The 13,841-nt window shown below is 37.6% G+C and overlaps 1 protein-coding gene across 2 annotated transcripts in view; it reads right to left on the bottom strand.

The window, feature by feature from the left end:
* The window catches only part of LOC128025702 (ATP-binding cassette sub-family C member 3-like), a 123,891-nt gene that overhangs the window by 29,090 nt on the left and 80,960 nt on the right, over positions 1–13,841 (bottom strand). The window contains exons 2-7 of one of the 2 annotated variants that reach the window (XM_052612191.1): positions 6,945–7,121; positions 6,741–6,866; positions 5,748–5,888; positions 4,526–4,642; positions 4,209–4,270; positions 3,484–3,615 (exon numbers count right to left, since the gene is read on the bottom strand). The exons of the other annotated variant lie outside the window; for it this stretch is intronic. Coding sequence (XP_052468151.1) covers positions 3,484–3,615; positions 4,209–4,270; positions 4,526–4,642; positions 5,748–5,888; positions 6,741–6,866; positions 6,945–7,121 — 755 coding nt within the window. The remainder of the gene's footprint in view (positions 1–3,483; positions 3,616–4,208; positions 4,271–4,525; positions 4,643–5,747; positions 5,889–6,740; positions 6,867–6,944; positions 7,122–13,841) is intronic. 2 annotated transcript variants of the gene reach the window in all.

Genomic DNA, 13,841 nt, shown 5'->3' on the forward strand with positions numbered 1-13,841 from the left:
CAGTACACGTGGCAATGGATTTTAAGTAATATAATAAATAAAAAGAAATCAAATAGAATAGAAAAAGAATAGAGCAAGCCAGTGTTAGATGTCTTTTTTGCTTTTGTTAATTGTAAAGGTTTAATGTAAGGCCGTAAAAGTGATTTTGTGCCTCTTTAGGGATGGCACAATCAAGTGATGTTTACTTGCAGAATGCACATAAGTCTGAAGTAATAAATTTAGGTAAAGGGGTGCAGAGCCAGTGGTGGTGTATTATTTTCGTCTCATTAAAAATTAATCTTTCTGCCCCGTTCTGGATTAATTGTAAAGGTTTGATAGAACTGGCTGGAAGACCGGCCAAGAGAGCATTGCAATAGTCCAGCCTGGACAGAACAAGAGCTTGAACAAGGAGTTGTGCAGCATGATCCGAAAGAAAAGGCTTGATCTTCTTGATGTTGAATAAAGCAAATCTGCAGGATCGGACAGTTTTAGCAATGTGGTCTGAGAAAGTCAGCTGATCATCAATCATAACTCCAAGGCTTCTAGCTGTTTTTGAAGGAGTTATGGTTGATAAGCCTAACTTGATGGTGAAATTGTGATGAAACGATGGGTTTGCTGGAATCACAAGCAGTTCTGTCTTGGCAAGGTTGAGTTGAAGGTGATGGTCCTTCATCCAGGAAGAAATGTCTGTTAGACAAGCTGAGATGCGAATAGCTACCGTCGGATCATCAGGATGGAATGAGATGTAGAGTTGATTGTCATCAGCATAGCAGTGGTGTGAAAAGCCATGTTTCTGAATAACAGAACCTAATGATGCCATGTAGACAGAGAAGAGAAGTGGTCCAAGAACTGAGCCCTGAGGCACCCCAGTAGTTAAAGTGAAGTGAATTGAAAGTGACATTCAGCCAAGTATGGTGACCCATACTCAGAATTCGTGCTCTGCATTTAACCCATCCAAAGTGCACACACACAGAGCAGTGAACACACACACACACTGTGAACACACACCCGGAGCAGTGGGCAGCCATTTATGCTGCGGTGCACGGGGAGCAGTTGGGGGTTCGATGCCTTGCTCAAGGGCTCCTCAGTCGTGGTATTGAAGGTGGAGAGAGAACTGTACATGCACTCCCCCCACCCACAATTCCTGCCGGCCCGGGACTCAAACTCACAACCTTTCGATTGGGAGTCCGACTCTCTAACCATTAGGCCACAACTTCCCCTTAAACTTCCCCTTAAACTTCCCCTTAAACTTCCCCTTAAATGTTGTGACCTGGACACCTCACCTCTCCAAAATACTTTGAAGGTCCTATCTGATAGGTAAACTCAAACCATTGAAGTGCGGTTCCTGAGATGAAATTTGCCAGTAGGGTTGATAGGAGGATCTGGTGGTTAACCGTGTGAAAAACTTGGACAGGTCCAGCAGGATAAGTACTGAAGATCTGGATTCTGCTCTTGCCAGTCTTAGAGCTTCAACAACTGAGAGCAAGGCCGTCTTGATTGAATGTCCACTTCTGAAGCCAGATTGGTTGCTGTCAAGGAGATTGTTGTGTGTGAGAAATGTAGAAACTTGGTTGAACACAGCTCGTTCAAGTGTTTTTGCAATGAAAGGAAGAAGGGAAACTGGTCTGTAGTTCTCTAAAAGAGAGGTTGAGGTTGGGTTTCTTAAGTAATGGCTTATACGTGCCTGTCTAAATGATGAGGGGAAAAACACCAGTGTGGAGGGAAGTGTTGATGATGTGAGTGAGTGCAGGTACAACTGCAGGAGAAATGGCTTGAAAAAGATGAGATGGAATAGGATCAAGTGGGTAAGTTGTAGGGTGATTAGAAAGGATGAGTTTTGAGACTTCTGCCTCAGAGAGTGAAGAGAAGGATGTAAATGAGTGTAAGTTTGCTGGTGATATGAGCTTGACTGATTGTGGTGTGGAAAATTGTGCACTAATGTGTTTAATTGTATTAATGAAAAACGTTGCAAAGTCGTCAGCTATTAGAGATGAAGCAGGAGAGGGAGGAGGAGGACAAAGAAGTGAGGAAAATGTTTTAAAAAGCATGCGAGAGATGAATTGTTAATTTTGTTATGGTAGTATGTCATTTTAGCAGAGGAGACATTAGCAGAGAAGGAAGATAGGAGTGACTGATACACAATAAGGTCAGTAGTATTTTTGGACTTGCGCCACACCCTTTCAGAAGCTCTAAGCTTAGAACGGTGTTCATGTAGAACATCAGATAACCAAGGGGCAGAAGGGTGTTACGGGCTGGCCTGGAAGATAAGGGGCAAACAGTGTCTAAACTAGATGTAAGAGTGGAGCAGAAAGCATCAGTAGCACTGTTAGCATCAAAAGATGCTAACAGTTTAGGGGAAGGAAGTGAAGATGAAACCACATCTGATAGCCGGGAGGGTTACGCCGAAAGATGACATGTGGAAGTGTTTGTGTTGTGTCAGGGACCATGTTGAGGTTAAGAGTGAGGAGGAAGTGATCCGAGGTGTGCAGTGGAGTAACCAGAACATGATCAGTGAAGCAGCGTTGTGTGTAAATAAGCTCCAGTTGGTTGCCTGATTTGTGAGTATCAGTAGCTTACACTCGGTTGAGATCGAAAGAGGTAAGCAGAGTGTGGATGCATGAAATGAACATATGTGATGCTGAATGCGATGACTGTCAAATGCATGAATGTAAAAAATAAATAAAAAAAATAAACCCTTCTGTACTTGAGAGCAAATCTGAATCTGGACTAACATGTGTCATTCTGCACCAAAAACAACTGAAAGATAGAATTTGTTTGCATTCTGAACGTGGCTTGTGCATACTCATGAAAAATACCCTAGCAACCACCCATATCACCCAAGCAACTGCTTAGTAACAATTATACATTTAAATATATTAATTATGAATGACTGTATTAAAAGTTATCAATTATAAGAACAGAAGCTCATCATAGTCCTGTGAAAAAAAAAAAAAATACTACTCAACACAAAATTTCACAGAAAAAAACTAAGAAATCAACACAAGATTTCCTAGGTCCGTATTGTAGTAAAAACTGTATTAAATAAAGTAGTTTTTATGAATTAAATTAATTACACACACTATTTGATTAGTAAAATTTTACTTAACCATTCAAATGGAATCCTGAAAAAAAAATTTGGTAAAAATAAAAGAAAATTTAATAAATAAATAAATAAAAACATTGTATATATATATATATATATATATATATATATATATATATATATATATATATATATATATATATATATATATATATATGTAAACATTTTAATTTCATATAACCAAAAAAAAAAGAATTAAAAAAAAAAAAAAAAACTGATTTCATAGGGATCTATTCAACTAACTAAATAAATAAATAGAATAAAAAAAACTGTAGCACAGTGTTGCTTACAATAATGTAAACAAGAAAAGGCATTCACAAGCTATTGAACTTACACAACGTGACAGTGACTGTAAAATCCTTGGACTGAATGATTGAAACATAATCTATTTGAATTCATACCTCTGTGCTTTGGATTTCTCCTTCTCCCATTCATTGAGCAGATTGGGAACCACCAGCTCTGAACTGTCGTCCTTGTTCAGAGACCACAGATCTTTATTCTCTAGTGGAGATTTATAGCCTTTGATCGCCATGCTGAAGAACAGAAACAAATATACGTCTCTGAAACATCTTAAAACAACACTAATGTTGGAACTGAACAGTCATTCTGCTTTTTATTTTAGTAGTTCATGTTGAATTAAAGGGACGGTTCACTCAAAAATGATAATTCAGTTATCATTTACTCATGTTGTTCCAAACCTGTGTGACTTTCTGTCCTATACAGAACACAAATAAGCAGATAGTATGAAGAATTGGTGCCAACACTAAGAAATCACTGAAAATATCTTCTATTATGTTTCAGAGAAGGAGGATATAGGTTTAGAAAGTTAGATAGTTTTGGTCAACTATCCCTTTAAATCAGGCACGGTAAACCCAGGGAACAAGTTTAGCTTTTAAAAACACTGTGGGAGCATTGGTTTGAATTGTTTCTAAAAAAGTATACATTTTCTTAATGCTGTTTAAAGGTTAAAAAAAAAACACTTCTTATAACATTTGAGTAAAAATGAAATCATAAGGACGTTCTGAGAATGTTTCCTTTCAGTTTTATGAGAATATAAATCAAATGGTCAGTGTTCGTTAAGTCATGAGAATGAGAAACAGAAACTGTTAATACTTCATTTACTCACCTAGTAAACCACCAAAAGGTCATTTTGGAGATGAACCCAGCAGTCGTTTCTGGACATACATTCTGAAAATCAGATGAAAACAGTTTAGTTTGCTGCTCTGACCTTTCCATGACCTTTCTAATGTTCAAAGGATTCAATCATCCACAGTTTGTGGCACTAAATTATTGTTTTATTCAATCTTGTGTTATGAAAGCATGATGGTTACTGCTGGCCCTTGTATTGGATTTTGTCATTTTCCTTGCCTTTGAGTAGATAAAGCACACACACACACACACTCTCTGTCTCTCTCACACACACACACACACACACTGACTTACAGGATCTGTGACCACAGTGGAGAAGTGAGGAGGCTTTTCATTGAAGCAGGACAGGATGAGTTGAAGCAGGGTGAGGCTGAAGTAAATGTAGAACGTCGTGAACCTCAGCTTGTCATTCTGAAAACAGAGAAAGATGCTTTATGAAGTAATCACAAGATCTCGACATGCCACATCACAAACGCCCCCAGCCCAGCTCTTTATGAGCTCACAGATCTGATATATCTAGTTATTATTTCATTTCACTGTCGGACTAAGCTTGTTCACATTTGTTCACATTCACCCCAAAGCCACGCCATCAGACCCACTGTTTGTCAGGATGGAATAGGACCAGGAAGTTTAGATCAACTGACAAAGAGCTCACTTTTAGTTTTGCATCCTCATTAAGCGAACAACATCCAACAAATTTGACTTTTTTATTATTATCATATCTGGAAAATGTAAATGCACATCACTCACAAACAATACTAGAAGTATAAAAATAATTCTGAAAATATAACATGCAAAACATGCACAAACAATAAAGAATTAAAATAATATATCTGAAAAATGCATAATTTCACAACATGCACAGACAGTACTATATAACAGTAATAAATTAATATATCTTTAAAAAGAATCACATGCAAAACATGCACAGACAATATTATATATTTAAAATAATATATCTGAAAAATGCATAATACGTAACATGTATAAATTACATACATTTTTATGCATAATATTTGAGCGTTCCTGTAGAGAGCAAGGCATCTCATGGGTTTAATTTCCAGTAAATGCATGAAGTGAATAAATATAATTAAATGCAATGCAATTCAATTTATAAAAAAAGGATCTGTCAAATGCATAAAACAGATTCTTCAAAATTCAAAAACAGATGGCATTTGTCATAACCAGTAGCACGAATCACTTATTTGAGTTGGAAAACAGTATCGGCCTTGATCTATGTTTGTCTCTCTGTGAGTTAGGTAAGCCGTCTTGAAGCAGCTCTTAGGAACAACAGCAGCACTATTCTCTCAAATCAGTCATGGCCTTAACTGAACTCCTTCAGCGCCAAGAAAACGCTCAGCATGTAGGTCAAAAGAAATAAAACAGGAGGAAAAGTGCAGAAGGGGGAGAGAGTCCCACATTACTGAGAGATGACTGTGCTGGCAGAGCATTTATGTGGTTAGACTGAAATGAACGGATTCATACTAAAACATCTACTTCAAACCCACACACTAACCTCTGCCTGACTGGCATTCATGATTTTGGAGCGGAAAGGCACGATGGCACACAGAACTGAGAGTGTCCAAAATATGAAGAGCACACCGGATGACTGCACTCCTTTCAGCCTCTCGAACTGGATCAGGAACGTGGCTAACAACTAGAAGACAGCAGAGACACCCAGAGCTCATACACTATATACTATATATATATATTATTAGGCTATTTAATGGTGGAAAATTACATGACAAAACTCATTTAGTTCAATTGCATTACACATTTTAGAAAATATAATCAGACTACTTTTAGATTACTCGTGAGCTAGCTCATTTATCACATTGATTTGAACAAAATGCACAAGCAACATCAGTATTATTTTATGTTTTCTTTATATTTAATATAAAATATTTGACCATTCCTGTAGAGCATGGCGTCTCAGATCATGAGCTCAAGTCCCAAGTTAATGCATGAAGTCATTAAATTATAAATAAATGATAAATCATTTTATTGAAGAATCGAAATCAGGTGGCATTTGTTATAACCGGGAGCAAGAATTGAAAAACAGCAGCTAGTGGAGTGACAGTGTGATTTTAGGTGAATTTTATCATAACACAAGACATAGTCAAGGTTATTATAGTCACTAAAACCATAAAAATATATTTTTGTTACTTGAATTAAAATAAACATTAACTGGTAGTTAGTTTCCGAGCCAAAATTTCAACATGATTAGTTTTTTCATGACTTTTGTTCACTGTAATTAAGCAGACAGTTTTTTTACCACTGTGCTTTTATAGAAGTGAACAATAGTGCCTGAACTGCACAGATTCATAACACTATTCATGTGCCCCGTGTCCATGCTGCTGATGTGTTGATCTGCTGTTAGACATTCATGCAAATGATGAGAACGAGTCATTGTTCAATAAAGGCTTTTTCAGGACCAGAGAGAAAGTTTTGAGCTCTGAAAGCTCTTTGTACATTGCAAAAGATATTAAGATCTGCTTTTCTCACTCACCATCGACATGCCAAGTACTAGAGGAGTAATGAAGTATACTGGCGGTTTAAGCTGATTCTGGTTCATCTCATGAAATGTAGAGAACAGGTCTGTCCAGCATACGATCCACAAGATCAAGCCGAGAGCCTGCACACACACATATGATGAATCATTACAACCAGATAAAAGAGAACGGAACATACACAAGTGCTTGACATCTCCCACCGTTTTGATTCTGTTCAGTATAGACATCATGATGTAGCCTCTGTTGCTCATCTTGAGGTAGAGGATGTAGAAAGGAGCCGTCAGCCAGAGGAAGATGCAGGGAGTCCATGGCAGGACAGACAGCTGAAAGCATGCTGGGAGATCTGGAAGGTTTGTGTGCTTCGTGAAATTAGAGTCCTGAGAAAAGAGAAACACCAACATGAACACAAGACTGCACATGTACAGCAGCACGAAGAACAGTTAGTGGATGCACTGAACGGACTCTTAAGACATGCAGCGAAATACTGAACCTTAATCATGAAACTGAACTATTTTCAGGCCTAAAATCAGAATTTCACTTTTTCTTTCATTTAATTGCAAAATATTATTAGCTATCCAACCTTTTATAGAACTGTGTATCATCGGCATAGCAGTGGTATGAAATCTTATATTTCTTAAAAATGGCACCCAAGGGAAGCATGTTAAGCGAAAAAAGAAGAGGGCCTAAAATGGATCCTTGGGGCACACCGCATGACAAAGGAGTTGACGAAGAAGAAAACTTCCCAATGCTCACTGAGAAGCTTCTGTCTTTAAATAAGAGGTCAACCACTGCAGAGCGACCCTGTGAATACCCACCAACTTTTCCAACCGATGTAACAGAATACTATGATCAATTGTATCGAAAGCCGCACTTAAAACCAACAAAATAAGAACCGCATGTGAACCAGTATCAAACACTTGCCAAAGGTCATCGCTTACTTTCAACAATGCAGTTTCTGATCTAAAACCCAAATGAAAAGTATCTAAAACATTGGACATACTGATATAGGAATTCAACTGACGATAAACAACTCTCTCTAATAGCTTTGAGATAAAAAGCAACTTAGACATAGGTCTGAAGTTACTGAGGATAGATGATCAATTAATTAATCATAGAAGATCCCCTACTGTATGTTTAATTTTTTTTTTTTTTTTAAATGATGATTAAAAAATGATCAATTACATTAGAACTCACACTTATTCAGAAATATGAATATGTAGGAATATTTTTCCAAATTATAATAAAAATGGATATTGCATTAGAATTCATAAGAATTGAAATATGAATATGTACGAATATTTTTCTAAATTATGACAAAAAATCTAAACTACATTAGAATTCACAATATTTTAAGAAATATAAATATTTGAAGTGACGTGACATGGTGGTGACCAATACTCAGAATTCGTGCTCTGCATTTAACTCATCCTGCGCGCACACACACACACACACACACACACACACACACACACACACACACACACACACACACACACACACACACTGTGAACACGGAGCAGTGTTCATCATTTATGCTGTGGCGCCTGGGGAGCAGTTAGGGCTTCGGTGTCTTGCTCAAGGGCAGCTCAGTTGTGGTATTGCCGGCCCGAGACTCGAACCCACAACCCTAGGGTTAGGAGTCAAACTCTCTAACCACTAGGCAACGACTTCCCTAAAAATGATATAGTCTAAATAACAGAGAATTGTTTACTCCAAAACACCTTGCATAAGATTTTGACAACCACCAGTTGCCCAATATTCCAATATTGCCCAATGTCACCACAGAGACTCCAATGTGGCAGTCATCGCTATAAAAAAGCTGCAGACAAAATCTCCTGAAAGCTGTATTCTCTTATCAAAGATGCGTGTTTGTGTTCCCTTCTCTCGTTTCTAATTGCAGTGATGCTTTTGAGTCTCAGAGCCTCTGCTTTGGCAAGATCACTTAAACAACCCAATCTGATCAAGGAAGTCTCAACGAGAGATGCACAGTGCTCAAGACAGAGGAAATAAATCAAGGCTCTATAATGCAGACAAGGCTTGCAGCGTCACTTCCATCTCCTGTAATGTTCAGGGGGTTTTTCTGATCCGAGAGATGCCAGCCGTTGCTCTCACAGGATGCAGTCTGCGGTCTGAAGGGAAGATACCTCTCGGTTATGAGGTCAAATGCACAAATCTGTTCAACAATAGATCATTTCTGCGCAACTTCAGGTCTTTAAACACAAGGTGAGGACCAGGATGAGAAAAGCAGCTCCCTGCTCTTTCCGCCACTGAATAACAAAAACTTTTTTTTACTTTTTATCTCAGAATTGTGAGATATAAACTTGCAGTTGAGAGTTACAAAGTGCAATCCTGAGAAAGAAAAAAAATAAAAATAAAACTTTGACTTTTTGAGTTAATATCTCAGAATAAAGCAATAACCCAGTGAAGCCATGGTTTACAGTGAATTTATAACAGTAAATATTAAGGTTATAAAACCTCCTTATCTGTTCTAAATTCAGTGTAAACCACGGCTTCGCTGGGTTATTGCTTTATAAAACATTATTCCATACAAGTTGTAATGTTTCACAAAATAAAACAGAGCAAAAAAATTGTAATGATATGAATAAAAACAGTATTCTTCCACCAAACAATGTAGCTCCTCAGAATCAGTTGTGGTTGTAACAAAGTGGTTGCCGGGCAACACACAGAAGTAAACAAAGGTGTTTGTTACTTTGTAGATTTATCTAAACCAGCATCAAACACCACTCGACCAATCAGAATCAAGGAGCGGAACTCTCTGTTTTATAATTCAGACTTTATGATTTTATAAGAAAAAAAAACATGATTACAAGAAAAAGAAAAATCAGGATTGTGAGATAAAAGTTGCAATTAACTTTTTTTTCCTTTTTTTATTCAGTGGCAGAAACAGGCTTCCATAAAACTGTTCTCATTATGTTATTTTATTACCATGCAGTCTTTTCGTCAGCTTGTGTTCTTTCAGTCAGCACAGGTTTTGTCTTTCGTTTTGGAGCTGATGGATCATAGGCCTCTGATCTGAGCAGTTTTTGAGTGAAAAGGCATTTATTGTGGATAATGTTGGCAATGTTCTCACAAAAACTGAGGAGCATGTGCTCAGATCATTCCAGCTCCTAAAATATAACACAAACCCTAAGCTAACTGAAAGAAAACAGTTGACAGAGACTGAACACAAGTTTTGGTCATAATGTAGCATAATAAGAAATTTACAAGCTATAGAGCTCGGGCGTAGACGTCATGGAATGGTGCATTGTGGGTAACGGCGGCCATTTTAGAGGCATCGCAAAGCAGGTTTGTAATAAGATAATAGCCAGTCTCCAGAAAAAGTTATAGAACGTGACAAAAAAAAGTTGCCTATACCTATACGGACAAACTTAATAATGAAGCCAAACAACGCTACTTAAAAAAAAAAAAGGTTTTAGGCGGAATCGATCCCTATGAACACATGAAAGTTTACCAAGCCTCAGTTTCCCTGATAATTTCTCCTACCGGGTCTGTGGAGTGAGCGCTTACACCTCCGATCAATTTAAAAATGTCACTTTCACTTTTTAAAAAGTCACTGGAGGCTCACCTGCAGATCATAAATGGATCTGCAAATTAAACGTGGAGAAAACAATCTTTTTCACTAAGGAAATGTTAACATTAACCAAGCATCAGTGGTGACACACACACACACTTATCAGATTCTGCGAGCTATGAAGCTTGTCTATGCGGGTTTGTTACACTTCAGGAGTAATTACTCACCTATCATACTTGCAAAAATCCACTGTTTTCCTCCGGTAGTTCTGTAATCCGGTATAATATTGACGAACATTCACCTCAGACACAACCCACCATTCACCAAAACAAGACGCTTAACTTCCTATTTTGAAGTTCGTTCCAGTTTTTTTTTTTTTTTTTTAAACAAGTTGTTCAAATTTGTTAAATACAGTCAGCACAAAAATATCAAAAAGCAAATTAAGTTCAGGATTGGGTCAAAAGAAAATGTTTAAACAAAAAATACAGACACTAAACTGACTCCCTTACTGGCCAAAAACTAGAGAAAACGTAATGTGTTTGTGTCTGAGTTTGTGTGTGTGTATGTGAGAGAGAGAGAGAGACCATACACAACATGTCTCACCATAACTATGTATTATAATATTATCGAAGGTGATGGTTTCCCTCCGTACAGTGGCGACCCAAGCCATCTGACGCCTCTTGGTGATTTCAGACACCTTGTGTTTTTTTTCCAAGTAGGAAAATGTTGAAAACTAATATGATTCACGAGGCGTTTGCCCTGTCGATCATGAAACCGATTACAGCAGTTCACAATACAGCAATACTGAACCATTTTCCAAAAAATAATCAAAATTAATGACCAAATGACCAACGTTACCTAATGCCTACTATACAGTACATCTACTTCTGTACCGCGATTCCCACAATGCATTGCGACGTGACGCAACGATCCCGACCTCTATATAAGCAGGACATTTTTTTATTTTGAACACCACAACAGTAACAATCCCAAAAATAACAAAAATGGTTGGGAAAGTTATTTTAGCCTGTGTGAGCAAAGTCAGTAATTTTTAGTCCAATGTGATAACATTAACTAGCATTTTCAGGAAATAGGAACTCCTCTTTGGGTCAAAATGACATTATTTCTCTTCAGGCCCTTCCAAACCCGTACTGCTTTCTTTCTACGGTGGAGCTCAAAAGATAAAACATATCGTCCATGCAATAAATCAATAGACAAAGCTTAAAAAAGGATGCAAAAACATTGTAAAAAAAACAAAAAAAACATCATACAATGATGCATTGGCATCGGAGGGAATAAATGAGGGTGGGTCCTCCTGCAGAAAGAAATGTGCCATTCCCAGTATTCCCTGTGGGCTTTTATAGCCTAAAACAATTACCACATACCTGACAAGGTTTCCCAAAAAGTAACACAGCAACAAAAGCCTAGTAATTAAGCCAAGCAGGTTCTGCAGGTTCTTGACTGGCTCTGACTGTGTCCTGTCTTCAAATCACATGCATTTCTTACAAACTCACAAATTCATTGAGTTTCTCTCTCTGTCTCCCTTTAGTCATGTTAATGTACTTCATACACATTGCTCCATGCATATGCATTTAAAATAGATTCACCTTCCTCTGCTTCTCTTAATGTTGACATCAGACTCACGCTTTCCACAAAATACAGCACACATCTTCCTCGTGAAGATCAATATTCAGTTACAAAGGAAACCTTTAAAAAAATGAATTATCAAGCACCCAGCTAACAGGGATCATTCTCACACTGTTTGTTGAATGTTAAGACATGAAGTAATGTTTATGAAATATTATCATTATTTGAAATAATTTCTCAAAAGAGAAAAAAAATTCTTAGAACATTTCAAATGAACGTTCAAATAACATTATATTTTGGGTGAAAATAAAGTTAGCAGAATGCTGTGAGAAACAAGTTAACATCTCGCAATCCTGAATTCTTTCTATGAATTGCATGCTTATTTCTCACAATTTTAAGCTCAGACATAAGACATAAACTCATAATTAGAGAAGAGAAAAGAGAAAGCCTATATACAATTCCAATAAATAAAGATGCAACTTTGAAGGAAAAAGTCAGAATTGAGGGAAATAAAGAAGTTGCAATTGCTTGATTTATTTTTTGAAAAATACCAGTTTGCAACGTAGCGTAACAGACTATTTTTGTGAAATTTGGCTGAAATGTGTGTCAATCAGTGCACTACATACGGTTTCATGACGCTTTGCTCAGAATACATGTAGCACAATCGTATTCTCACGTTTGGGGTTCATGTATAGAATGTAACTAGGGCTGGGATAAACGATTATTTTTTAAACGATTAATCTAGCGATTATTTTTTCGATGCATCATCGTCATTGACGTCATCGATGACCTCGACGCGTTGTCCCAGCCCTAAATGTAACATAACTGTATATGAACACAGATTTCTATGAAAAGAACGATTTTAAAAACCGACAAAAAGTTGGTATATCAACAAACTGAGCAGAGATCAGACAGACTTTCCCTGAACCCTCAGTAAGATCAACACAGCTGCTGTTCCTCTCTGTCTGTCAGCATCTGTGTGTGTGTGTGTGTGTGTGTGTGTGTGTGTGTGTGCACTGGTTTGGTTGGTTTATGAGGACACAACTCAGGAGAATGACTCAGCTATTACAATAAGAAGATGTTTATGAGGACACTAGCTGTGCCCCACTAATTCTAAAGGCTTTAAAAACATACAAAATACATACACACACACACACACACACTCACTCACCGGCCGCTTTATTAGGTACACCTGTTCAATTGCTTGGTAACACAAATTGCTAATCAGACAGTCACATGGCACTTAGGCATCTAGATGTGATGAAGAAGACTTGCTGAAGTTCAGACCGAGCATCAGGGTTAGGGTTAGGGTTAGGGTTAGGATGAGGATCAGGATGAGAAAGAAAGAGGATTTCAGTGTGTCTGAACGTGGAATGGTTCAGTCGGGCAGAAGACCGTCTCTGAACACACAACACACTGAACCCTGAAACAGATGAAGAGCAGTGTTTCTCTCGGGATGTGTTAAAGCGTGTCTGTTCTTCATGATCCAGACGGGTCGTGCTCACTTCTGTAGGAAGGTCACCTCTGTTCCTCACAATCAGTGAATTCAGCAAACCAGACGAGGAGCTTTCCTTCAGAGTTACATGTTCCACTTTTTTCTGAACCTCTGGAGGCACTGACATTACACTGCATGCATTAACTTCACCGTAGAGAAGCAGGACATCACAATCCACAGATGAACACAGATGAGCGTGACAGGAAAGATTGTGCAAGCATTTTTGTGTAACTATGTCTGGCAGCCTGGCCTTATAAAGAGATATGCGTTTGTATCATTTAAAGGCTGTGCATATTCTATTTTAAGACAGCAATATGCAAGATAATAGCTATAATGCATATATATATATATATATATACTGTATGTAGTGCTTTTTAAGAGAAGAATCCTATTATAATACTATAAGAGAAATGTTTTAGAGAAATGTTTTAAACACTTTATGTAATATATACAGAATGTATGTTTATTTTAAGACCATAAAGT

This window comes from Carassius gibelio, chromosome A12 (assembly GCF_023724105.1).
Source record: "Carassius gibelio isolate Cgi1373 ecotype wild population from Czech Republic chromosome A12, carGib1.2-hapl.c, whole genome shotgun sequence".
NCBI lineage: Eukaryota > Metazoa > Chordata > Actinopteri > Cypriniformes > Cyprinidae > Carassius > Carassius gibelio.